Source organism: Sphaerodactylus townsendi, linkage group LG03, assembly GCF_021028975.2.
Source record: "Sphaerodactylus townsendi isolate TG3544 linkage group LG03, MPM_Stown_v2.3, whole genome shotgun sequence".
Lineage (NCBI taxonomy): Eukaryota > Metazoa > Chordata > Lepidosauria > Squamata > Sphaerodactylidae > Sphaerodactylus > Sphaerodactylus townsendi.
In genome coordinates, this window is record NC_059427.1 from 174494418 (window position 1) to 174522107 (window position 27690).

The window sequence follows — 27690 nt, forward strand, 5'->3', positions numbered from 1 at the left end:
GCATTAGGAAGGTTGAGAACCACTAGGGTCTCCCACTACAGCACAGAGGAGAGCAACCAGAAGGGCAACCACAGCCATAAAAGAAAAGGCAGGCGCCATTGACTTAGTGCGCCTAGCATTGCGCACCAGAAATTCCACCTGGCCAAAGAAGCATCGCCAGCCTGGTGCAAGTCGGCGGATGCCCCCAACAGTTACAACCTGTTCTTAGCACACTCCAAGTGAATAACATCGCCAGGTGCAAGTCGGCGGATGCCCCCAGCAGCAGTTGTAACCTGTTCTTAGCAGACTCCAAGTGAATAACATCGCCAGGTGCAAGTCGGCGGGTGCCCCCAGCACCAGTTGCAACCTGTTCTTAGCACAGTCCAAGTCATTAACTACGATTGCCTCTTCCTTCCGTCCTGGACTGTTAGTATTTGGGGTCGCTGGCCCTTTAAATCGCTTCTATTTGGCCGCCGCCTCCTTCGCCTCCGCCTCCTCGGTGCTCCAGGAGCCGTTTAGCTAAAAGGCAAAAACTCAGCTGCTGCCGCGTCAACGATCTGCATTTTTTCCCTCCTTGGAGACCTTTTTGCTTGGCTCGAAGGTAAGGGAAGGGGATGGAAGGTGGGAAGGGGACCCGACCCCCTGGGGAAGGATTTACAAGGTTGCAAAAGGCTGTCGCTGAGCCTTCCTTTCTCCACCCTGGATATTTTGGGGAGGCTGGATCTGAGTCGCAGTCATGTCTCAGTTTGTTCTAAGGTCCTCCAGGTTTGTGGGTCTGGGAAGGCAGGGGGCGTTTGCACTGAAAAGACAGTGACCAGATCTAGTTGCATTAAAGAAAAAAAACATCTCGTTGGGGTATTTCGAACGGGGAGGGGGATCCCTTGAAATAGCAGACATATGGCTTCCTAGGGTGGCTTTCTTTAGGGTGGCGTTCTGGATCTCCTAGTTGGGCATGGAGATTTGCTCTGGCTTGGGCATTTGTCCTGTGGGTCGGCTGCCTTTCTTTTCGTATTAAGGCTTCTCAGTTCCCTAAATTGGCCAGGAGATCTTCGTGGTGGGGCCCTTTCCACATGAAAACACCTTCCAGTGGTGCAGGTAATAACCAGAAGGTACTGTACGTCTGATAGCCCACTTTATAATATAGTTGGGGGCCGGTGTAAAGTAGGCAGCTGACCATTTGTGAGTTTAGTGTAACAGGCTTCCCTGCCCCCATGCGATTAAAAGTTATTATATCTAAAAGGGCTGGGGAAGTAGGGGGCAGTATTTGCCCTACCCTACCCCCCCCCCCAAAAAAAAAATGTAAGCAGAGTTATCAGACTTTTTCACCTGCTGTCCTCCTAGATATCTTTTTATAGCCGGCTTTCTCACAAGCACGTTCTGGAGGAAAAACTTTCCTAGTGTGGTCATGAAGCGATTGGGAAAGGTTAGCCTTCTTCAGTTCTGGGTCTCAGGCAGCTAAACAGAGCCCCCCCCCCCCCAACAAAAATCCCCTGCAAAGCTACTGTAAGGGGAACATTACCAAGAGCCTTTTGCATTTGTTCTAAAAGAGACAGAGACAGGCAGGCCCCGATCCAGAAGGTGATTCGGTAGTAAGGACTCACTCCTTGTCTGATTAGTAAGTGATTCATGTTTGGGTGAATGAATATGTATTACATGACCAGGTGATATTTTGAAGGCTGTGATTTTTAGCCTTCATGTCTTGAGGATCCCAAAACAAAAGCCACTGTAATATCTTTTCAGACCAACCAAAACAAAACACTGGGGTGTTGTGTGGTTTCCGGCTTTCACAGCCAGAATCACTGGTTGTGTGGTTTCCAGGCTGCATGGCTGTGTTCTAATAGCATTCTCTCCTGACATTACGCCTGCATCTGTGGCTGGCATCTTCATCTCTGAAGATGCCAGCCACAGATGCAGGTGACACGTCAGGAGAGAATGCTACTAGAACACGGCCATGCAGCCTGAAAACCACACAACCAGTGATTCTGGCTGTGAAAGCCTTGGACAATACACAAAATAAAACCGCATGCAGACTTTCAAGGTTTTCAGAAATTTTCAAGGCGGGGGGGGGGGGATTAAATCACAAAGGAGAAGAAGAGTTGGATTTATATCCCCCCTCGCAACAAACACCCTGTGAGGTGGGTGGGGCTGAGAGAGCTTCAAAGAACTGTGACTAGCCCAGGGGTAGGGAACCTGCGGCTCTCCAGATGTTCAGGAACTACAATTCCCATCAGCCCCTACCAGCATGGCCAATTGGCCATGCTGACAGAAGAGAACTGATAAGGAATTGTGAGTTCGGCTGAACATCTGGAAACACGCAAAATTCCTTACCCTGGACCTATGCAAGGTCACCCAGCTGGCATGTGTTGGAGTGCACAAGCTAATCTAGTTCACCAGATAAGCCTTCACAGCTCAAATGGTAGAGCGGGGAATCAAACCCGGTTCTCCAGATTAGAGTGCATTTGCTCTTAACCACTACACCACGCTGGCTCTCGAACAAGCATGTTGACATTTTGGTTCATACCCTTGGTACCAGTCTACCTTGTGTATAATAAAAATCCAACCATGAGGATATAATAGTGCTTTATGTTCAAGGCTTTATTGCCTGGCAGCAAAAGACAGCAGAGATCAACACTATACAACTAATTGCTCTGCATATTGACTTCCTGCACTGAAGAGCGGGCACAAGTGCATTGCCCTTGCACAACAGCTGAGTTGTTTTCACCATGCAAACACAGGAAAGAAGCATCTATATGTACATTTCTGCCTTGTAATCAGCAATGCTGCTGTCTGAACACTACTGATCATGTGGAGGGAATAAATGCAGGATGTCATGGATGGCACCTAGTTGATTGAGATGCATTCCTAACTCCATGTAATGGCTACTTAATCTATGGACAGTGATTGTATCCGGGTGGTTGAGATGCATTCCTGTCAATGTAATTGCTTCTAGATGTATGTACTTAGCCTGCTATATATTGCCGCTGCTGTAATGGAACATTCTTTCCATGATCTTTCTTTTATGGTTTCACATGCTTGGTAGATAACTAGGCTTATCCCTGACACTTTCTACTCCCATGGGAAATGGGAGGTTTCCATTGCTCTGTGGGGGTAGGAGACCAGGTGGCTTTATCTCTATCTGTTGCTGATCTTGCTTAGAAGAAGAAGAAGAAGAGTTTGGATTTATATCCCCCCTTTCTCTCCTGCAGGAGACTCAAAGGGGCTTACAATCTCCTTGCCCTTCCCCCCTCACAGTGAACACCCTGTGAGGTAGGTGGGGCTGAGAGAGCTCCGAGAAGCTGTGACTAGCCCAAGGTCACCCAGCTGGCATGTGTGGGAGTGTACAGGCTAATCTGAATTCCCCAGATAAGCCTCCACAGCTCAGGCGGCAGAGCAGGGAATCAAACCTGGTTCCTCCAGATTAGATACATGAGCTCTTAACCTCCTACGCCACTGCTGCTCCAGAGCTTAGGCTCTGAAGTAACTCTTTCTCACATTGGGATTGTAATGTATTGTATTGATTGTGAGGTACTGTATTGTTTTAAGAGTCTGCAGCTGTTGTACTGGAATTGGTAATTAGTATGTGTGTTATATTGAGCACAGCTGCAGAGTGATTTTAGGCTGTTTGTGAGTAGCACCTATGAAATAAAGTACTATGTTTTGGTCCTCCGACTCCTGATTCCTGAGACATAACATATTGGCGACGAGGATGAACTTATGAAAGGTCTAGGAAGATTTTTAGTGAAGCGTGGAATGTGAGTAAATTATGGCCTTTCAAGGGCAGCTGGAACAGTTTAATTTGGAGTTTCCTTTGAAGTGGCAGAGTTATGAGGCCCGATTGGAATCTTATCTCCTGGCGAATGGCATAACAGACCCAGAAAGGAAAAAAGCCATGTTTTTGAGCCTCTGAGGTGCAGGGGTGTTTGACCTCGCCACAGCATTAATAGCGCCGAGAGAATTTTCAGCAACGCCGTTTGTAGAGATATTGACTGCATTAAGGAACCATTTCATTCCCCAACTGTCAGAAATAGGCAGACGGAGTGTTTTTTATAAACGTGATCAGGAGGGGACTGAAAGCATTTCGGATTATGTTGCAACTTTACGGCGGTTGGCACAACAATGCAATTTCTCCAATTTGGAAGAAATGTTAAGGGATCGTTTGGTCTGTGGCCTGAGAGAGGCATCATTGCAAAAGTTGCTTCTGGCAAAGACAGACTTGACTTTTCAAACGGCGTACTGAGAAGCCTTGAATTTTGAACTTGCTGCAGCCTCTACTCAGGAGGTGCGACAAGCCAGGAGCCCACAGAGACTGCAAACAGCTGGCAGTGGGACTGTAGACCCTGGCAATGGTGAAATTCAGAGACTGCAGCATGATGTAATGAAGAGGGAGGGAACAGAGAGGGAGGATGTTAACAGAGAAATGTGTGAGTTGTGGTGGGCCCCATGAGAGAGAAAGGTGTAAATTTAAAGAGGCACAATGTTTCTGTTGTAAACGTTGGGGGCATATTGGGAGAGTGTGCAGAGAAAAAAAGGCATCAGGGACCAAGAAGACATGTTCCCGGCTCATCTGCTACACACTCTGTGGATGTCCCCATGTAGCTGGCTTGGCTGGCCAACCCCCACTTGAGCAGTGTGATGGTGCTTACGCAGCTGATGTAATTAACCACGTGCAACCCGAGATCCAGTGTAAGTTGACGGTGACTGTGAGGATCCAGGATGTCCTTTGTGGGATGGACGTGGATTCTGGGTCAGCATTTTCCATCGTTTCATGGGACACTTATAAAACATTTTGCCCACAGGATGATTTGGACATTAGACCTTGTGACTTAGCACTTATGGATTATCAAGGACATAGAGTACCTGTGGTTGGCATGTGTAATGTCCATGTGAAATATCATATGTTTGATGGATGTTTGCAATTGTTAATAGTGGAAGGAAGGCGAACAAGCCTATTGGGGCTGGACTGGTTCGGGAGGTTGGGAATTGCAATTACCGGAATTCATGAGGTTAGCAAGTTAACATGGGAGGTGCTAGTGGAAGAATTTAAGAGTGTGTTTGATGAGGGACTGGGGCAATATAAGGGTCCACCTATATCATTGTATCTTGATCCTTCGAAAATCACTAAAACCACGTCTAAAATCGCGGCTTATTCCATTTGCTTTTCAGCTCGAAAGTGGATGCAGAATTAGAGTAGGTTATTGGAACAGGGAATAATATTATTGGAGCCAGTGGTAAATGCAAAATGGGAAACTCAATTGTGACCCCCTGAAGGCCAATAGGGGATGTGAGCATTTGTGCTGATTATAAGTGCACAATTAATAAGGCATTGCAGAAACATCTGTATCCAGTGCCAGTTGTTAGTCAGTTGTTAGCAACATTGGCAGGGGGAAAGGCTTTTGCAAAATTAGATCTAGCGCAGGCATACCAACAACTGGAAGTGGATGATGCCACTGCAGAAGCCCAGACGATAGTGACTCACAGGGGGGCATTCAGACTAAAGCGGCTGCAATTTGGAGTGAGTGTAGCTCCTGGGATTTTCCAGAGTTTGATGGAAGAAATATTAAGAAACTTGCCGGGAGTCATACCGTATTTTGATGATGTCTTGGTAGTGGGTGCAGCTGAGGAGGAACTGATGACACGGGTACGGAAAGCACTGCAGTGCTTCCAAGGACGTAGGTATAGATTTTTTATGGGGGGGTTCGGGTGTGGGGCCACACCCCCACCCACCCCTAAGGCATGGCCACTCCTCCCCAAGCCCCGCCCCTGGCCTAGCACTTATAAAAGCAGCTCTCCGAGGTTGGGGATGGCAGACTCCCCTGCCCTGCCCCTCCCCTCTGGGCAGAGGCATAGAGGGAAAATGGAGCCTGGTGCAAAATCTGAGTTTTGCACATACACACACACACCCCAGGCAGCTGCTGTGATGCTGGAATCCACCCCCAAACAGCATTACTTTCAATGGTGTTTACACTAGAGAGCCCAAATTCTCCTTTTAAACCCACCTTAAAGGGAGAATCTGTGGTCCCTGTGGTTGTTTAACATTGAAAGTGATGCTGTTTTGGGGTGGATTATCCCCCACCCTGAAACAGCATCACTTTCAATGTGGTGTAGTGGTTAAGAGCAAGTGCATTCTAATCTGGAGGAACCGGGTTTGATTCCCTGCTCTGCCACTTGAGCTGTGGAGGCTTATCTGGGGAATTCAGATTAGCCTGTGCACTCCCACACACGCCAGCTGGGTGACCTTGGGCTAGTCACAGCTTTTTGGAGCTCTCTCAGCCCCACCCACCTCACAGGGTGTTTGTTGTGAGGGGGGAAGGGCAAGGAGATTGTAAGCCCCTTTGAGTCTCCTACAGAAGAGAAAGGGGGGATATAAATCTAAACTTCTTCTTCTAAACTGAGGACCTCAGATTCTCCCTTTAAATCCATGCCGAAGGGGGTGGATTTAAGAGGAGAATCTGGGGAAATTTGGGGGGTGCCTGCTGTCAGGGGTGCAATTGTTAAGCTAGAAGCACCAAACTTTCAGGGTATCTTTAGGAGTCTCTCCTAATGATACCACCCAGGTTTGGTGAAGTCTGATTCAGGGGGTCCAAAGTTATGGACCCTCAAAGGTGTAGCCCCCATCTCCTAATAGCTCCCATTGGAAACAATGGGGGATGGGGGCACCCCCTTTGGAAGTCCATAGCTTTGGACTCCCTGGACCAAACTTCACAAAAGATGGGTGGTATCAATAAGAGACTCTCCTGATAGTGCATCCCAGGTCTGGTGAAGTTTGGTTCAGGATGTCCAAAGTTATGGACTCTCAAAAATGTAGCATTCATTTTCTATTAGCTCCCATTGAAAACAATGGAGGATGGGGCACTTCCTTTGGGAGTCCATAGCTTTGGACCCCCTGGACCAAACTTCACAAAAACTGGGTGGTATCAATAAGATACTCTCTTGATGATACCTCCCAGGTTTGGTGAAGTTTGGTTCAGGGGGTCCAAAGTTATGGACACTCAAAAGTGTAGCCCCCATCTTCTATTAGCTCCCATTGGAAACAATGGAGGATGGGGGCACCCCCTTTGGGAGTCCATAACTTTGGACCCCCTGAACCAAACCTCACCAAACCCAGGTAGTATCATCAGGAGAGTCCCCCAAACAATCCCAGAAAGTTTGGTGCTGCTAGCTAGCCTAAACAATGCGCCCCCTGCAGGCCAAAAACCAAAAAGCACTAAAATGTTCTAGAAACCCACAAACGGAGGGGCGGAGCTTCGGACATGAAGGGGGGGGTTCAAACCCGAGAAACCCCCCCTTACCTACGTCCGTGAGTGCTTCTCAGATGTAGGGGTGCACGTCAAGCGTGAAAAATGTGTGTTTGGAGTAGCGCAAGTAGAGTTTTTAGGATACATGGTAGATGCAAGGGGAATCCACCCGACATCAGCAAAGGTGAGGGCCGTTCAGGACGCCCCAGCACCACAGTCAAAGCAAGAGTTACAGGCATGTTTGGGATTGCTAAATTTTTACCATTCATTCTTAAAGCATAAGGCCACAGTGGCAGAGTCACTGCACCGTTTATTAGATAAACGGGCAGTGTGGCAGTGGACAAGTCAGTATGAGAAGGCATTCCGAGATGTCAAAAGACTGTTGTCATCAGAAAGCGTATTGGTTCATTTTGATGAGAGGAAACCATTAATTTTAACGTGCGATGCCTCCCCATATGGAGTTGGAGCAGTGTTGAGCCACCAATTGGAGGATATGAGGAACACATGGCTGTGAACATCAAAACCAGCAACAAACAGTTCTTCAAGTACATCAAAAGCAGGAAGCCAGCAAGGGAAGCGGTAGGCCCGTTAGATGACAAAGGAACAAAGGGTGTGCTAAAAGATGACAGGGAGATTGCAGAGGCTGAATGAATTCTTTGCATCTGTCTTCACCCAAGAGGAGGTGAGGAAAATTCCTGCACCTGAACCAAGCTTCTTAGGAGGCGAATCCGAGGAACTAACAAAGATAGTGGTAGACAAGGAAGAAGTTCTGGCAGCCATTGATAAACTAAATGTTACCAAATCCCCTGGCCCAGATTGCATTCACCCAAGAGTTCTTAAAGAGCTCAAGCATGAAATTGCTGATCTTCTCACTTTAATATGCAACTTATCCTTGAAATCCAGGCTCACGTCCTGAAGACTGGAAGATGGCCAATGTCACACAATCTTTAAGAAAGGATCTAGGGGGGACCCGGGAAATTACAGGCCAGTCAGTTTGACATCTGTTCCTGGTAAATTAGTAGAATCTGTCATTAAAAAAGATAAAATTATAAAACATGTAGAAAAGCAAGACCTGCTGAGAAAGAGTCAGCATGGCTTTGCAGAGGCAAATCCTGTCTTACAAACTTACTAGAGTTCTTTGAGGATGTAAACAGGCATGTGTGGATAAGGGGGGGAACCAGTGGACATTGTCTACTTGGATTTCAAAAGGCTTTGACAAAGTTCCTCACCAGAGACTGTTGAGAAAACTCAGCAATGAAGGAATAAGAGGGAAGTCCTCTATGGATTAAAACTGGTTGAAACAGGAAGCAAGAGTGTGGGTGTAAATGGGAAATTCTCACAATGGAGATATGAGTGGTATGCAGGATCCGTATTGGGACCAGTGCTCTTTAACCTATTCATAAATGACCTGGAAGTAGGGGGTGGAGTAGCGTGGTGGCCAAGTTTGCAGATGATGCAAATTGTATGTAGGTGGTGAGAACCACAAAGGGATTGCGAGGAGCTCAAGGACCTTGATAAATTAGGTGAGTGGGCTAAGAAATGGCAAATGCAGTTCAATGTAGCAAAATGCAAAGTGATGCACATAGAGGACAAAATCCAAACTTCACATACATGCTTCTACAGGGTCCAGTGCTATCAGTCACAGACCAGGAAAGGGATTTGGAAGTCTTAGTTGATAGTTCCATGGAATGTCAACTCAGTAATAGCAACTGAAAAAAATTGCAAAACTCTATGCTGAGGGATAATTAGGAAGAATTGAGAATAAAACTGCAAAGATTGTCATGCCCTTATATATAAAGCTGTGAGATGCGACGCATGGAGTACTGTGTTCAGTTCTGAGTAGCCACATCTCAAAAAGGATATTGAAAGATAGAAAAAAGTGCAGAGAAGGCGGCGAGGATGATTGAGGACTGCAGCACCTTCCCCTTGCAGGAAAAAGGCTACGGCGTTTGGGACTCTTTAGTTTGGAGAGGACGTCTGAGGGGATATGATTGAAGTCTATAAAATTATGCATAGGGTAGAAAATGTTGACAAGAGAAATTTTTCTCTCTTTCTCACAATACTAGAACCAGGGGCATTCATTGAAAATGCTGGGGAAGAATTAGGACTAATAAAAGGAAACACTTCTTCACGCAACGTGTGATTGGTGTTTGGAATATGCTGCCACAGGAGGTAGTGATGGCCACTAACCTGGATAGCTTAAAAGAGGGGACTTGAACAGATTTATGGAGAGAATTAGATTTATGGCTACAATCTTGATCCTCTTTGATCTGAGATTGCAAATGCCTTAACAGTCCAGGTTAACAAGAGACAGCTTATTACAGAAGGCCATTGCTTTCACATCCTACATGTGAACTCCCAAAGGCACCTGGTGGGCCACTGCGAGTAGCAGAGAGCTGGACTAGATGGACTCTGGTCTGATCCAGCTGGCTTGTTCTTATGTTCTTATGTTCTTATGTGGGAAGCTCCAATTGCGTATTATTCTAGGACGTTTGTCTACAACGGAGTGTAATTGGCAGCTCAAGAATAGAATCAGGAGAGCGTTAGCTTAGTAGCTGAAACAGGGTTAAGAAGTTTCATGATTACGTGTATGGGCGACCGTTTGTGATCGTTACAGACCATAAGCCGCTGTTGGGATTATTTTCCTCAGAGCGCCAGACACCACAGATATTGTCCCCTAGAATGTTGCGGTGGGCAATGTTCCTGAATGCATATGACTGTGTCTTGCAGCACCAGTCAGGAAAGAAAATTGGTCATGTAGGTGCTTTGAGTCACTTGCCAGTACAAAGGGAGGAGGAAGATCACTCCCCACTTTTGGAGGTTTTGATGTTGGAATCGTTATCAAGAGCCTCGAATTGCAGAGAGTAGCAGAAATAGCAGAAAAGGTCAACCAAAAGGACCAGTGCTTGCCGAGTTTTGAATTGGGCATGGAAGGGTTGGCCATTGGGAAAGATTAGAGGAAGAATTTCAGACCATTTGGAATGAGGCAGCGCTTGAGATATCTGTCCCACAAGGGTGCCCCTGTGGGAAATAGAGTAGTGATCCCAGCAGCTTTAAGGATTAGGGTGCTGAAGGTCTTACATGTAAGATTTTGAGGAATGAGAGTGAGAATGAAGGCATTGGCCCGTAGTTATGTGTGGTGGCCAAAGATGGATAGTGAAATAGAAGAATGGGTGGCCAGGGGCAGGGAGTGTCAAAGATAATGCTGACCTGCCCCACGCAAACCCCTACCTATCAGTAAGGAGGTCCACAAAAAGACTGTGGTCAAGGGTACATATTGATTTTACAGGCCCTTTCCAGGGCGGGTGTTTTCTCATCGTAGTGGACTCATATTCCAAATGGCTAGAAGTAGTGCCAGTAATGTCAATGACATCCCTGGGTGAAACAGTAATTAGGGCACTGTGTAAGTTATTTGCAACCAAACCTCCACGGACAGGGTAATTATCGGATAATGGGACAGCGTTTGTATCCAAGAGGTTTAGAGTATTCCTGGCCAGTGGTGTTATTCGCCAGGTTACCTCGGCCCCCTTTCATCCGGCTACAAATGGGCAGGCAGAAAGGATGGTGCCTACAACGAAGGATGCATTGCAGCGAATAGTAGAGGGGGATTGGCACCGTCGGTTGGCGAATTTTTTGTTAACACAGCACATAACACCGTGCACAGCCACCGGGAGGAGTCCTGCGGAGTTGCTGATGAATCGGAAACTTACAACGTTGCTGGACCAAATGCATCCAGAAATTATGGAGCAGGTCCCTGTTGGTTCCCAGCAGTCGTGAGGCAGCCGATGGGACCCTTGTCTTATAGGGTGGAGACTGAAGAGGGGCGGGTGATCCGCAGACATGTCGACCAAGTAAGAAAGAGAGTGCCAGGTCCAACAGTAGATCAGGAACCCCAGGTCCTCGAGGAATCTAGGGCGTTAAGGGCACAGATGGAGATGCAGGATGAGAAAGCAGTAAATGGTCCAATTGTTTTGCAGAATCAGGAACACAGACTCAGGAGCCAGAGCGGGAGCTGAGACGATCTCAGCGAAAGAGAATCCCACCAGATTATTACAGGAGTTAGGGGGAAGGGGTGTAATGTATTGTATTGATTGTGAGGTACTGTATTGTTTTAAGAGTCTGCAGCTGTTGCACTGGAATTAGTATGTGTGTGTTATATTGAGCACAGCTGCAGAGTGATTTTAGGCTATGTGTGAGTAGCACCTATGAAATAAAGTACTATGTTTTGTTCCTCCGACTCCTGATTCCTGAGATATAACAGGGATGTTGTGTAGCTTCTTGGCTGCATGGCCGTGTTCTAGTAGCATTTTCTCCTGGCGTTGTGCCTGCACCTGTGGCAGCATCTTCCCTCTGAAAATGCCAGCCACAGATGCAGGCGAAATGTCAGGAGCAAATGCTACTAGAACACGGCCATGCAGCCCAGAAACCACACAAACATCCCAGTGATTCCGGCCATGAAAGCCGTTGACAATACATCTTTCTCACATTCTTTGGGAAAATGGGAGGGAGGATTGTTTCTGAATAAAGGGGATAGCAAAAGCCAGGTTTCCCAGGTTGTCTGACACCTTAACCACCATACCACAGCAGTTCCCTATTCATGGGAATTGTAGACTTATGCAGAACATAAATGAAGATGTCATGTACAAAACGCTGCAGATAATAAGCCTAATTGGAAACTTAAAATATGTTGTTGTTATTAGTTGGTGTAAATAATTAATAAGAGTTTTTGCATACCTATAAATATTGTTGTTGAAGACCTTAAATGGACATCTTTATTGCAAGCCTTGCTGGGTGCAATTAGCTGTTGAGTATTACGAGAACCCTAAAAGATAGTCAGGGTAGAATTAAAACTGGATGATGGCTGATTATGAGCAAACTGAGTAGTTTAGTGGATGTCACCCTCCACCTCTAAAATATTCCCTATTTATACCTTTGCAGTAAGTTTGCCAGGTCACAATACGGAGCTCTGACTGCTTATTTCTCCTGGAGGTGGAGGACATCTTGATGAGTGATTCTTACCCTTTCTCAGGGAGGCAGGAAAAAGAATTTGGTGAGGTATTTCTTTGATGGCTTGAATGGTGCTAGTCAGATGCACCCCCTTAGCACTTTCCCAGAAAAGGTTTACCTAGCCACACTTCCTGATGTCTGGAGCAAGCTTTCCTCAAACTTTTCCCTGAAGATGTTTGGGGGCGGGGGGCGGGGAGGGGACTCGTTTTAGTGCAACTGAGAGAATCTCTGAATTTTAACCTGGCATCTTCCATTGTGAGTCACAACATGATGACTAACCTAAAGTATTTTGTTAATTTTACCAAGTTAAAGTAAAGGTAGGAAGCTCCTTCACTGAACATCGGCCAAATCTGCCTTTGCGATTGTTGCGGTTTAGTTCCAGTCCTGTAGGATACCTTACTTTCCGGAGAAAAGGATCGTTTCCCGCTGGGAGTTGGCAGAGCCAGCAATGGCACAGAAACCAATCCAGCAAGATTTTAAAAATTACAGTGGTTTAAAAATTAAAACACCCCTGCAACTATTTAAAATGTTGTGCGTTCTTCTTGAAAATGAAGGGTAAGTTGTAGAAGGAAAGGGAGCGAAAGGCGGAGGAAAGAGCAAAGTGTTTGGTTGATACTGTGAAGAATCTTTGCTGAACTGGGAGAGAGAAAGGCAGTCTGAGGTAAACTGGGGGGAGAGTGCAGTGTTATATGAAGGGTCAAATTGCCAAAGAAATTGGAAGAAACATTGGCTGATTCCGCATGGGCCAAAAACAGCAGTGTGAAAACTGTGTGAAAATGGTGTAAAAGGGTTTAAAATGGTGTAAAAGGGTTTATACTGTTTTCACACTGTTTTCACACCGCTGTTTTTGGCCCATGCGGAATCAGCCATTGAGAGGTTAGAAATGGAGTCAAATCCTAATAGGGTCTCAGAGGCCCCTTCCGCACACGCAAAATAATGCATTTTCAAAACACTTTCACAACTGTTTGCAAGTGGATTTTGCTATTCCGCACAGCTTCAAAGAGCACTGAAAGCAGTTTGAAAGTGCATTATTCTGCATGTGCGGAATGAGCCAGAGAAATAAAGGAGCGAGAGACTGGATTGATATGAAGTGAAAGCCACCTCAACAGAGGTTGTTGCCCCAGATTGTTTTATTTGTTGTCAATTATTTCTTGAAACCTTTAAACTAAAGAACATATATAAATAAACATTTAGTTTGTTAAATGTTATCCGGAATCCCACACTAGTAATTTCCTCAGGACCGTGCAGCCCTTCGAAACTGCCTTAAAGCTCGGACACGCTTCTTCAGGAGAAATTATAAAGGGGTTTGGAATTAAATTCTTGGTGGCAGCAAAATATAGAGAAAGAAAAGAGTAGATAAACGAGATTTTGGACCTATTATATTTATTGACAAAGAAATAAGAGACTGGGCATCGCGACTTCCCTCTGCAGTTGACCCACTCACAAGTATCTCTGAGACCCCTTCCGCACATGCAGAATAACGCACTTTCAATCAACTTTCAATGCACTTTGCATCTGGATTTTAATGTGCGGATTAGCAAAATCCACTTGCAAGCAATTGTCAAAGTGGATTGAAAGTGCATTATTCTGCATGTGAGGAAGGGGCCTGAATTTCTGTGTTGGTTGCCGCTTCTTTTAAGTCACTGCCTGACAGTTTGCCAAGACGATGCCCAATCCCTAATTGGCCCCTCGGAATGACAGCCCCCAGGTGGAGCACTCCATCTCTGCATCTAATGGTCTTCTGTAAGACTTGCAGTATTGTTTGATATGCAACCTCTCACCTTCTCTTTCTTGTGTACAGGCTTGGTAAAGATGCTGCTGTTCAGAACTAGCAGGAGTGGATTCTGCACGCTTCAGAAAACTTACTGGTATGGAAAATGTGACTGGATGCCTCTATGACATGCTTCCCTTTTAAGCATAAGCATTTTTATTGTCATTGTTCACGCACAACGAAATTTACAGCAGCATTCCTCGATGTACACAATTTCAGACTCATACCCCATCCTCACTTTCCCCTTCCTCCACCCATCCCTACACAGCCCCAAACACATCAACACGAAGCCGTGGAGTTCAGCATAGCCACAGCTCTAGAGTAGAAGCTGTCTCTAAGCCTCTTTGTCCTAGTTTTTATAGACCTGTATCGTCTGCCGGATGGTAACAGCTCAAAAAAGAAGAGAGTGTGCTGGATGAGCCGGGTCTCTCAGAAAATATTTTGGGCTTTTGGAAGGCTTCGGGAATTGTAAGGAGTTCTTCCAAAGGAGGGGAGAGGGCAGCCGATAATCCTCTGAACAGTAGTGATCACCGCTTTGGGCCGCCTTCCTATCTGCCACTGTGCAACTGGAGAACCATACACAGATGGGGCGGTTGAAGACACTACTATAGCACAGCAGTAAAAGGACACCAGAAGTTTTCCATCGGTTGTTGTTGCGATTAACAGTCTCAGATAGTTTGTGCTTTGCCGGGCGCTACTTAACCACCGCTGCAGTCTGTACACCCCAGGTCAGGTCCTCTTTAATCATGATGCCCAGAAATTTAAAACTAGCCACCCGCTCTACTTGATCTCCATTTATAGTCAAGGGCTGAATTTCTGAGCTATTCCTTCTATTTCTATTCCTTCTGAATTTCTGAGCTATTCCTTTAGCCTGCTACCCAACCCTGCGTTTCCCATTCCCAGTTTCTTCCCACCTTCCAAAATCCTGCCAAAGGTGACCTGAAGTCTGCTGCCTAGAATGCTTGGGAAAAATAGATAGGGGTGAAAGGGATGAAAATAAATAAAAAGTATCTTGAATGAGACCTTCTTAATTCAACAACTGGAAGGAAAGGCAGCCTGGTATAGCCTGATCTTCGTAGGTCTTGGAAGCTAAGCAAGGTCAGCACTTGGCAGGGAAAGCACCAAGGAAGACTCTGTAGTGGAAATACGATGGCAAGGCACCTCTGATTAATTCCTTGCCTTGAAAATCCCTTTCTGGGGTCACCAGAAGTCAGCTGTGACTTGACAGCACTTTGGACATGCACACACACACCTCTCCCCATGCACACAATTAAACAAGCACCATGTTAAGTAAGTTAGCATGGCAAGGATTGGAGCTGGGCTCCTTCCAAACGTTATTAGATAATGCACTATCAATGCACTATCAGCAATTGTTTGCACTTGGATTATCCAAACGATGGCTGTAGTGCATTAAAAATGCATTATCCAATGATGTGTGCCAGCAGCCTTCCACTGGACTTTTCTTCAGGAAGGAAGAGTAAACTAAACCGCATGGTGTGGAAATCTGCAACATAGCAGAACTTTGTGTGGCTTCCTAGAAAGCAAAGGTGTAATAGGCCTGTTGTGTACCTGTGGTCTTTCTTGCAGTGAGCGTCCATGCTCTTTTCCGTTATGCCCACATTTCCCCTCTTCAGACTCTCCAGGCGGTTTTCAAAACTGGTTAAAGTATTCCTTTCTCAGCTCTTCGTAGGGAAAGCAAAGGCAAGAAGTCTGCGCTCATCTTCCTGTGGGTTTTCCCACACAGCAGGAATTCCGCCAATTCTTCAGGCCACCAATCAGAAGGGCTTTTATGAAGACTGACTGTTGTGGGAAAAGTTCCCTCCCCCATAGAGGCCGAGCCCCTCCACCTCTTCTGCATCCCAGCAGTGCACCTTGTGCTTTCCCTCCAAGTGATCCCTGAGGGGGCCAGCAGCCCTCATACAACAGCCGCCATGCCAGTGCTCAGCAGGAACAAGTGAGGCTCCTGCAACCTTTGACATTTGACTGAAGGTCGCAGAGGGGTGGCTGAAGCTGGGGGAGGAGGAGAGCCAGCTGCCATGCTGGCAGTGTTGCAGATTCTCTTGTCACAGCCACTGCCACGGACTCAGTGGCTGAGCCAAGTGTGCATCACAAACCATGGGGAAACCCCACTGTGAAGGAAACAGCTGTGAGGTAGAAGAAGAAGAAGAAGAAGAAGAGTTTGGATTTATATCTCCCCTTTCTCTCCTGTAGGAGACTCAAAGGGGCTTACAATCTCCTTGCCCTTCCCCCCTCACAACAAACACCCTGTGAGGTGGGCGGGCTGAGAGAGCTCTGAATAGCTGTAACTAGCCCAAGGTCACCCAGCTGGCATGTGTGGGAGTGTACAGGCTAATCTGAATTCCCCAGATAAGCCTCCACAACTCAAGTGGCAGAGCTGGGAATCAAACCCAGTTCCTCCAGATCAGAGTGCACCTGCTCTTAGCCACTACGCCACTGTAGGTAGAATATGCATAAATGGCCATAATTAACCTTCATGTACTCCTCCTGTTCTTTCCATTTTTCAACAAGGAGCTTTGCTTTGATAGGGCCAGCAGTAGGTGCCTGGTAGGCACTCAAAGTCAGGTTCAGAAAGAACATTTTTGGTATGGCAGCTGTATTAGCAGTACACTAGTGTTGAAGTCTTCAGATGTGTCAAGGCTGGAACAGCACTGTCATTCTGGACAAGGATTCCTCTCAATCTACAGCTCTCTTGCTTGTACTTCTCATAAGCAAGAGTGGCCTCTGACACCGAATCTCATTTTATATCTATTGCAACAGAAGGCCCTGGTTGTGTCCGCCTTTTGGATTCGCTCCACCCTGGCAGAGTTTTTTCAGTGCATCGAAGCAGTGTCGTCCTCCAGTTCTCCTTCCGTGGTTTGCCCCAAACGTTTCCCAAGCTCGCTTTGCTCCGATCTTTCCGGGCAGAGTCAAGGCGGTTTTGCCCACAGCGTGGATGGGAAGGAGTAGATTTCCAAACCACCCTGTCTGTATCTAGGGCTGATTCCGCATGGGCCCAAAACAGCAGTGTGAAAACAGTGTGAAAGGGGTGTAAAAGGGTTTTAAATGGTGTAAAAGGGTTTATACCGTTTTCACACCACTGTTTTTGGCCCATGCAGAATCAGCCTATTACTGTTTTCCATGGATATCTCCTTATATCTGCCAACCTTCTATCACTGGAAGGCTTTTTAAAAAATACTTTAACAATATGCCTACTACCAGGCAAGAGGGTGGGGCAACAGCAGGCACAAAGGGGCACCACAGAGAACAGCCTGGGGTGGATCTTCCTTTGTAAGTTGTCTCCTTACCGAAGCAGCCACTGTTATTGTGCCACAGTGTGAGAGAAGAGGGCAGTCAAGAGCCCTTGAGTGAACTTTCCTAAAAAGTTCTTTCTAGGTTCTCTTTCTTGGCTGCTTGTCAAACGGCATGTGGCGTCTAATCTTATCTCCAGCTGGATCCACTTCCCTTTCTGCGTGGCTGCTTCCTCTACCATCCTGGAATAGGCAGAGAGATCCTTTTATAGCTATATGACACTCTCTATCACCTTCAGTGGAGGCAGAAGTTAATGATTTATCACCAACCAACCCTTGGCTGGAAGTCAATCACCGTTATAGTGGATGTGAAAAAAGAAGTGTAATGTCCAGATGACGCAACTTGCCCACAAATGGCATGCGATCAAAATGTGAACAAGGACAATAAGAGGTCCTATATAACCCAGCTCCTGTTGTATAATATGTTCTAATTGCTGGAAGTATGTATCTGCTCCTTCCCCTTATTTCGATGCTCGCTGGGGTATAGTGTAAAGGGTAGTAAAGATGTTGGGCCATTTTAGCAGAGACTGGTGATCCAATATCGAATATAACTCTCCTACTACGGGAAGGTCCCCCCACCATTTTGAGCCTCTGGGCACATTTAGAATCCTCTCCCAGGGTGGAGGGCACAACAACAAAATGGCTGCCACAGGAGGGCGGATCCAATCACAGAATGTTGGGAGCATTTAAAAAGTCTGCAAGTGAGCAAGTCTCATGGTAGTTCATCAGCATTTTTTTAGGTTGGATTTATATCCCCCCCCCCTTCTCTCCTGTAAGGAGACTCAAAGGGGCTTACAAACTCCTTCCCCCCCCCCCCCCCCAACAAACACCCTGTGAGGTAGGTGGGGCTGAGAGCTCTGGAGAACTGCTCTGGAGAACTGTGACTAGCCCAAGGTCACCCAGCTGGCATGTGTTGGAGTGCGCAAGCTAATCTAGTTCACCAGGTAAGCCTCCACAGCTCAAGTGGCAGAGCGGAGACTGAAACCCGGTTCTCCAGATTAGAGTTCACCTGCTCTTAACCACTGCACCACGCTGGCTCATTTACGGCAGAAGTTCTGTTTGACAGGATATCTTTTAATCTTCACAGCCAATCAGTAGCCCTGCTGGACACAAGCTCTACCTGATCCTGCCTGCTTAAAAAAAATTGGCAGGCTCTATGGGACACTGATGTTTTGCTCCTTAGAGTTACCATTCAATTTTATGAGCTTTCAGTAGAGTGGAATGTGTGTTTAAAGAGCAATTTGGATTAGAAATGGCCCTTACTTGAAATGAAAACTGGCCTCTCTCTATCAATGTAGAGGTTAGGCGTAGGAGGTTAAGAGCTCGTGTATCTAATCTGGAGGAACCGGGTTTGATTCCCTGCTCTGCCGCCTGAGCTGTGGAGGCTTATGTGGGGAATTCAGATTAGCCTGTGCACTCCCACACACGCCAGCTGGGTGACCTTGGGCTAGTCACAGCTTCTTGGAGCTCTCTCAGCCCCACCTACCTCACAGGGGGTTTGTTGTGAGGGGGGAAGGGCAAGGAGATTGAAAGCCCCTTTGAGTCTCCTGCAGGAGAGAAAGGGGGGATATAAATCCAAACTCTTCTTCTTCTTCTTTCTTCCTCCAAGGAGCTCAGTACAGCACATGATAGGTTGCCCCCTTCTCTGTTTTGCCCTCACAATATTCCAGCAAGGTAGGTTGAAGCCGAAGGAGAGTGCCTGGTCCAAGGTCACTTCCGGAGCCGTATGACTGAGTGGGGAATTTGAACCCAGGTCTCCCTCGTCCCAGCGTTCCAACCACGGCACCACTCCGGCTCTGAGTGCCAGAGGCTTCTTAAAAGATCTGCAGACATGTCCAGGTGCTTTGCAGCCAGGTTGTGCTTGCAAACTTGCAGACTTTTAAGATGCTCCTTCCAAGGATTTGAGAAGCCAGTCAGGGAACAGAGTGAGCTGCGTTCATTTTCCTGGCCAGAATTCCTGAGGTCATTGGCCTGCTCTCTCTTTTCTTCTTGAAACGGAGACAACAATTTGGCAGGTGAAGCTTTCAGGTCATGCTGTTTGGATCCTGGGAAACAGCTTTTGCATAGCCACTTCTTTCTCTGCACCTCCCAGCCCCATTTGTGCAGTATGTCTGCTTTCCTGTGTGTTTTCTGCTTTCTCTGTTGTATCTCCCCACCCACACCCCCATCCCTGTTCCTACGCTGCCAGGTCACTAATACGGCTAGATTGCAAGCGATGACATGTCAAGACCTATTCCCACGTGGTCTTGCCATGCCTCCAGGGAAGACCGGGAGATAGTGATGCCGCAAATCCAGGGCCGAAGCTGGGCAAGAGTGCACCCAGGCCGCACTCTGTGTTTCCCTCTCCCCCCCCCCCCCTGCAGCCCCTCACAGCCTCCGCCCCTCCTTACTTACCTTTTTCAGCCACAGAAAACAGTCCATACCGGCATTTTATCTTTCTGTCTAGATCAGACCTGGGTATTGTACGGCCCGGGGGCCACATCCGGCCCGCTGGATGGCCCTGACTGGCCCTTATGACAGACTTGACCCTGGCCTAAGAAGACCTGTTTAGAACCGCGCTGCTCACGTTAACCCTCCCCCTTCCCCCCTTGCGCAGTGGCTTCTGGGGCGATCCCCTCCTTTGAAAGCCCCGCAGAAGCCGGTTGCCTTGGCTGCCTGTTTCTGCAGGGCTTTCAAAAGCGCCAGTCGATGAAAAATGTAGGTCAAGGGACTTAAGTTTCCCCACTTGCTTGATTGTCACAGTGGACAACTATGCAGGTAGGTTAAGTCTGTGATTCTTTGTGCTAAATAGTGTTGTAGGCAGAACTGTTGCCACTGATTCCAAGTTGATCTGTGCACCTGTCTGTCACTTATCAGCCCCTATTATGCAGAATTGAGTTCAGCCTTTTGGCCCGGCCCTCCACAATATTTTCTGTTTCTTATGCGGCCCCATGGAAAAAATAATTGCCCACCCCTGGTCTAGATGCATCTCAAAAGATCACAAGTAAGGCAGGAAAGTAAAATCACCTCCCTGTTCATTCTCAATATTTGTCATTTAGTGCTGTCATAGTTATTAAGTGCCCCTCCTTATCAAACAGGGTTTTTGTGTGTGTGAGGTTCAGCCCTCCTTATCGATTACTGCCTGTTGTTCTCTTACTTTTTTTTTTAAGCTGTCCAAGTTAGTAGCATCTTGTCATCCACAAACTGTAATTGTCAGTTTTCCTGGATCGGGAGCAATGACAGCTCAACACGCCCAAAGTGTTTTGCTTGCTGTCCCTTACTGCATTTGCTTGGCTTTCTATGCAGGCTGAGAACCTCCCCTGCAGTCTGCCTGCCTTGGTCACCCTACTGCTCCCAAGGCCCACGGAACCGTGCTGGCAGCACTAGGCGCAGGTTTATGGTCGCAGCTGGTACTGTCCTGGGAATGGGCACCATCTTGGCCTATGGAGACCACCGCCAACAGGTAAGTGAGGCACCCGGTATCAGAAGTGGGGTGGGTTGTGACTAGAGGAGAGTTGGACAGAGAGATTTGCAGCATTGCGGGGGGGAAATATCCTAGCTCAAGTGGTAAAATGGTTTGTGGTTCAGGCTAGAAGTGGGGAGATTCAGGATCAAATTGTTACCCACCCATAAAGTTCACTCGGTGACTGTGGGCCAGACTGGGTCTCTGCCTAACTTACCTCATGGAGCTCTTGAGAGGACAAAGCAGAGGGGCTCTGTGGAGGAAGGACAAGATTATTATTATTGTTGTAGATTTCACAGCTGCCAGATCTTTAGCTGGTTGCTGTGAAATCTACAACAACAACAGCAGCAACAACAACAACTACTACTACTACAGCTATTTAGATTTCGTAGACCACCTCATCCCCAGAGGGCTCTAGGCAGTTCACAATACAATAAAGACCAATAAATTACTTAAAAAACATCTAAAAACATTTAAATTTCCATATGCAGCATCAAGTCCAACAATAACAGTCTAACCCAGTGGTTCTCAACCTGTGGGTCGCGACCCCTTTGGGGGTCAAACAACCCTTTCACAGGGGTCGCCTAAGACTCTCTGCATCAGCGTTCTCCATCTGTAAAATGGATAAATGTTAGGGTTGGGGGTCACCACAACATGAGGAACTGTATTAAAGGGTCACGGCATTAGGGAGGTTGAGAACCACTGGTATAACCCATGTTGATGGCCTTAAGGTCGGTCTTAGGGCTGGGAGGGGCTGGAAGCGCTCAAAGATGAAACCAGTGTGGGGACTGCCAGAGATGACAAACCATGGCAGGTCCTCATAAGGGGGCAGATAAAAATATGATGGGTAGAAGAACTGTTTTGGAAATCTGGCTACTTTCCTCAACCTCTCATCAAGGTCGGTTACAATTCAGAGTAAAGGAGATTTAGTTTTGTAAGCTGCTTACGTAAGCACATAGGGCTTGTTTGATCAGGATGGAATAGGTCTGAAAACCCAGAGACTCCCTTTCTTGCTTCGATCTTGATGCTCATGATGGTCCTTCTGGCAAAAGCAAAGATGTGAGATAAGCATAACAGAGGGGCAACTGATTTTTTAAGAACTTGGAATAAGAAATAGGTCCATTTGGTACGAACTCAATAGAAATGAAGCAATTAGAACATATTACGCCAAGGTGAATTGTTAGGATTTTAAAACTGTCAAGGCCAAGAAACTCATTTCTGGTGGGCAAAATTGTTTGTTCCATAAATTACAGTTACCTTTCTTTATCTTTATTAACCTTTAATAGGCATAGATAGATCAAGATTTACACGGACACATTCTGCAGTCTCAAGTATAGTTCAGTAGCAAGGAAATAGTCCACATAACTTGACGGTTGACTTCGAGGGGTCCAAATCACTTCAGATTAAAAAAAAAAAAAGAAATAGCCAGAGCAAATGTCAGTAAATACCCCTACACATCAATGTAAAAATACAATCCAATATAAAATTGCGATAAAAATAGATCTGTTTAGCAAGTTAAAAGCAAAATAATACAGCAATAGGTATCCCACCATGCCGAATATTAGACAGATTGGAGAAGATACCTATCTTTTATAAGAAGTTCTACGTTTGTTTTATGTATCATATTTGATATTTAAAAATTTGCTTCTGTGCCAAATAATAATGAACCAATTTGGTTTAGTGTACAGTTACCACAAACCCTGCTGTAACTCAGTAAGCCTGCTTTTACTCGGTTTCCAGACAGTACGGTACATCAGGGCTTGATGAAAAATCTTTTTTCCATATGCACAGGTTTCTTATCCTGCTCCTCACTGACTAACCCCCTCCAACCGCTTGACTCTCAACTGTCAAAAACCGCCACCAGCTCTGCTCTGCTCAGCACAGTTCCTGCTGGTTGTGGAGCTCTGTTCTCAGTGGCTCCTGGATTGTTGGGTTGTTAGGAGTGGTGAACTCTGATCCGGAGAATCGGATTGGATTCCCCATCTCTCCACCTGAGCAGCAGACTCTTCTCTGGTGACCTAGATTTGTTTCCCTGCTTTCACACATTCAGCCTACTCCAGTGGTGGCGAACCTATGGCACGGGTGCCAGAGGTGGCACTCAGAGCCCTCTCTGTTGGCATGTGCAGAGTCGCCCCCCTGCCCCCCGCCCCCCCCCCCCCCCACACACATCTAGGCTGGCCTGAGCCACTGGGCTCAATTATTAGCATTAAACCTAAGACCTAGTTTTGGGGAAGCAGTGTAGGTAACCCTGTTAAGTGCTGTTAAGCCCCACTGCTTTTCATGTGAAGAACTAAAGCATGATCCTTTACCTGGGAGTAAGCTCAGTTGCTGGCAATGGGGCTTACTTCTGAGTAAACCCTCCTAGGGTCATGATTCACCCATTGGAAGAGTTGCATGGTTGCTTCAAAGCAAAACCACCGACTACCACCAAGCTTGCTCCCAAGTAACACACGCCTCGGAGTCAACCGTTTTTTCTAAACTAAAACCTCAGTATTCAGGTTAAATTGCCGGGTTGGCAATTTGATAAATTGATAAATAAGTGGGTTTTGGGTTGAAATTTGGGCACTCGGTCTCGAAAAGGTTCGCCATCACTGGCCTACTGGGTGACCTTGGGCTAGTTACAGTTCATTCAGAACTTTCTCAGCCCCACCTGACACAGTGTCTGTCGTGGGGAGAGGAAGAGAAAGGCATTTGTAAGCCACCCTGAGTCTCCCAGGAGAGAAAGAAGGATATACATCCAAACTCTTATTCTTTTACCTCTTACAATGTCTTTTTCTCCGTTTCTTTGCAGGCCACTGAGGTTGACGCCCCAGAGTCCACGCCTGGCCCACCATTTCCAGTCTTCACCCGGCAGGAAGTGGCTCGCCACCATAGCGAGGCAGACCGAGTGTGGGTGACCTACGGCAGCGACGTGTTCGATGTCACAGATTTCTTAGAGTTGCATCCTGGAGGGAAAAGCAAGATTCTCCTGGCGGCAGGAGGTGCTTTGGAACCGTTTTGGGCCCTCTACGCCATGCATAAACAAGAACATGTTCTGGAGCTTCTTCAGGGTTACAAAGTGGGGGAGCTGAGCCCAGAGGAACCTCCCCAGCCGACTCCAGGAGATCCATACGCTGAGGATCCTCCACGACATCCGGCCCTTAAGATCAACACTTTGAAGCCCTTCAATGCAGAGCCCCCGTCAGAGCTGCTCACTGAGAACTATCTGACTCCCAGCCAGCTCTTCTTCAAACGCAACCACCTTCCTGTTCCAGTTGTGGACCCTGCTACCTACCGGTTGCACGTACGGGATGCCCGTGGCCGGACGCTGTCTCTTTCTCTCCGAGACTTGAAAAGAAATTTCCCCAAGCACAAGGTGACCGCCACGGTGCAGTGTGCTGGCAATCGCCGTGCAGAGATGAACGCTATTCAGAACACCAACCGGCTAGGTTGGGGCATCGGGGCGATTAGCACAGCATGCTGGGGTGGCGCCCGCCTTCGGGATGTCCTGGTGCACGCTGGATATAAGCCGAGTGATGAAGGCCATGTCAGCTTTGAAGGTCTGGACAAAGAACCGAACGGCACCGTTTATGGTGCCTCCATCCCTTTTAAGAAAGCCATGGACCCCGAAGGGGATGTTCTCCTGGCTTATGAGATGAATGGGGAGGAGCTGCCTCGGGACCACGGCTTCCCTCTGCGAGTAGTCGTGCCAGGTATAGTGGGTGCTCGAAATGTCAAGTGGTTGGCCCAAATTTCAGTGGGTCCGGAGGAGAGCAAAAGTCACTGGCAGCAGAAGGATTATAAGGGATTCTCTCCTGCTGTGACATGGGACACGGTGGACTTTTCCAAGGCCCCTGCCATCCAAGAGTTGCCAGTCCAGTCAGCCATCACAGAACCCTGCCCGAATGCCTCCATCACCCCTGGAGAACTCACAGTGAAAGGTTATGCTTGGAGCGGAGGTGGGCAAAGCATCGTCCGTGTGGATGTGTCGCTGGACGGAGGAAAGAGCTGGCATGTGGCAAAGCTCGCTGGAGAGGAGCAGGCGCCTGGCCGAGCCTGGGCGTGGAAGCTGTGGCAGCTGGAGGCAATTGTGCCCCCCGGTACCAAGGAGCTAAATATTGTCTGCAAGGCTGTCGACAGCAACTACAACCAGCAGCCAGACAAAGTGGGACCCATCTGGAACATTTTGGGAGTGCTAAACAATGCATGGCATCAGGTGTCTGTCTCTGTTGGGGAGGACTAAGGGGAACTTCTGTGGATTGTTTTCCTTCTGCCATCAAAGTCCCCTTAAACTCCAGATGTTCATGGACTGCACTTCCCATCAGCCCCACTTGGCCATTCCAGCAGAAAGTTCTGACGGGAATTGTAGTCCATGGACATCTAAAGTGCCAGAGTTGGACACCAGAGTTAGACACCTCTGCCTCAAACAGTCCCAGAGTGTAAGTGAAGATCTTCACTGGGGTCTTATGATCCCAGAGCCTCCTTTCTTGCAAAGCTTGTCACAGCTTGTCACAGCAGAAATTCCCTGTCTTTAAACTGCTTCCAAGGGTGTATGGCTGGTTCATGGGAAAGATCATCTTCCTACTCAACAGCAAAATGTAGCTCCAGTTTTCTTGGAGACTTGAGACTGGCTCATTTTTCACAACTTCAAGAAGTCTTTCAAATAGTTTATTGCACAGGTGTCAAACTCGCTGGCAGGAGATGATGGGAACTGTAGTCCATAACATCTGGAGGGCCGCGAGTTTGACACCTGTGGCTATTGGAACTGCTTGTTGGACATACTTTTAGTTTAGAGTTTGGTTTGGTTTTGCACTGGGTTTTTCGGTCTGTCTTGCTGTCTGGCCACATCGTGAGCCTGCTAAAAATATGAATGTTAATTTCCTCTTAACATTGACAAGTTTCTCTCTGTCCACACCAACCTAAATCCAACTTAATCCAACAGAAATCCGTGGGCTCAGACTGAGGTAACTGCATGGAGGTAAAGGAGAATTTATACAGTTTCTCCACTACAGTTCTAGAATAAAATTCTCCCTTATAGGGAGGATTATACGCACACCTTGCTCGACACAGAACTTTAGCGATATGTATCTCAACTTTTCTTAGGCATTTGAGACTTCACAACTTCAAGAAGCCTTTCCAGTAGTTTATTGGAACAGTTTGTTGGATGAACTTTTAATGTAGGCTTTTGTGTTGGTTTTACATTGGGTTTTTCAAGCTGTGTTGTCACATCGTGAGGCTGCTAAAAATATGAATGTTAATTTCCCCGTGACATCACAAAAGGGGTTGAGAACTCCAAGCCCTTCTAAATTCTCCCTTACCCCCACACTAATCTTATACAGAGTTACCATAGTCTAAACCCACTGATTTCTGTTGGATTGGGTTGGATTTAATTGAGTAGGATTGTCCTGCAAGTCTGACTGGTGTCTCAATATTCTCCTGTTCCAGTAGAGGGAAGACTCTCTTATTATCTCTGTCCTGTGTCCTTTGGGGAATCCTTCAACTGCCTTTTAGAGCCCGCGGTGCCTTGAAAGAGCACAGTTCCTTGGTTGTCCACAGAACCTCTTGCTCTTTCTTGGACCTATTTCTGCTTTCCTGTGGTTACTGTTGTCGGTTTTGGTCATCCCCATTGCTCAGCACCCATGCTGGCCAGATGCAAAAGGTGGAACCCCTTTTAATGACAGAGTTTGGCAGCAGTGTTCAAAGATACAGGATATCCGTTCCAGCCTTTGCATACAGAACAGTGGTGGCGTTCTGCTCTTCAGAAATGCTGCTCTAGAGGAAATATATTGGATGGGTTCAATTGTCAGGGCTTCAAATGCTCTTGAGAGCAGCTTCTAAGCTTGTGTAGATTCTGCTCCAGGACACCAAGGCATAAAGGCAGGAGGCTGGCGATGGAGGGATGCGTTCTGCTTTGGTTCCCTCAAACTTTCTCCCCCAAACTCAGGTTGCTGCTCGTGGCCACCTGGGGAGCTCAGATTTCCTTTCCAAACTGCTGGGATCTGCTTTGCCTTGAGCTCTCAGCTTTCTTAGTGCCTGCCTGCTCCCGACCCTTTCAGTCATGCACTCGCTTTCTCCAGTTGCAAGGATTTGCTTTTTGTCTCGTTTGCGTGCAGCTTTCCCCTCTTCTCAAAGCACCGTAATTACATCACTTCCACTTTGCAACCTGTTCCTCTTCCAGGTGGCACCAACAATGCACACAAGATTTCTTTTTCACTCTAGACCAGTGGTGGCGAAGCTTTGGCACTCCAGATGTTATGGACTACAATTCCCATCAGCCCCTGCCAGCATGGCCAATCGGCAGGGGCTGATGGGAATTGTAGTCCATAACATCTGGAGTGCCAAAGCTTCGCCACCACGGCTCTAGACACATGGTAGAATGAAGTAGACAGCTTGGGGGGGAGGGGGGCCTTTGTCCCAGCATTTATTAGGAGTTGCTCCAGTGTATTGGAACGCTGACACTCATAGCACTTTGGAGCAGTTATCACTGTGGGGGTGGGGAAGGCTGCTGAGGGGGACGTTTTGCTGTGAAAAGACTAGGAGCCACTTTCAGCCTTGTCCCCAAACATCAAATGATGTGAAAATCTGAGAGCTTGGAAAGTGGACAGATTCTGGATTTGAAATGTGACCCTACTTCCATACTTATAAACAGTCTCCTTTGCCAAGCTTTGAACATGAGGGGGAGGGAAAGTTTTCATTTGTTTAAAAGTTGCTGTTCCCTTCTCCCAGCTGTAGTGGGACAATTGCACACACACTTCAATGTTTCTCCTTCTTCCAGCTATAGTGGTATAACTTCACACACAGACACACACACAGACACACTCTTCAGAGTTTCACAATGATCCATTTACAGCACAACTGAACTGAGATAAAGAGCCCTCGTACAGTATCACACTAATGGAAAAGATAATATAGCACTGCTGGAGTTGAACTCATTTCAGCTTCTTTTTTTACAGCTAAACAGGAGACCCA

The 27690-nt window shown here is 47.1% G+C and overlaps 1 protein-coding gene across 1 annotated transcript; it reads left to right on the top strand.

Moving 5' to 3' along the window:
- The first annotated feature begins 476 nt into the window (after positions 1-476).
- SUOX (sulfite oxidase) lies at positions 477-26988 on the top strand. Its single transcript, XM_048491382.1, has 4 exons — positions 477-580; positions 14023-14089; positions 20586-20742; positions 23534-26988. Exons 2-4 carry the CDS (start codon positions 14034-14036, stop codon positions 24962-24964), a joined length of 1644 nt encoding a protein of 547 aa, XP_048347339.1. The 5' UTR covers positions 477-580; positions 14023-14033; the 3' UTR covers positions 24965-26988.
- Positions 26989-27690: the final 702 nt, after the last annotated feature.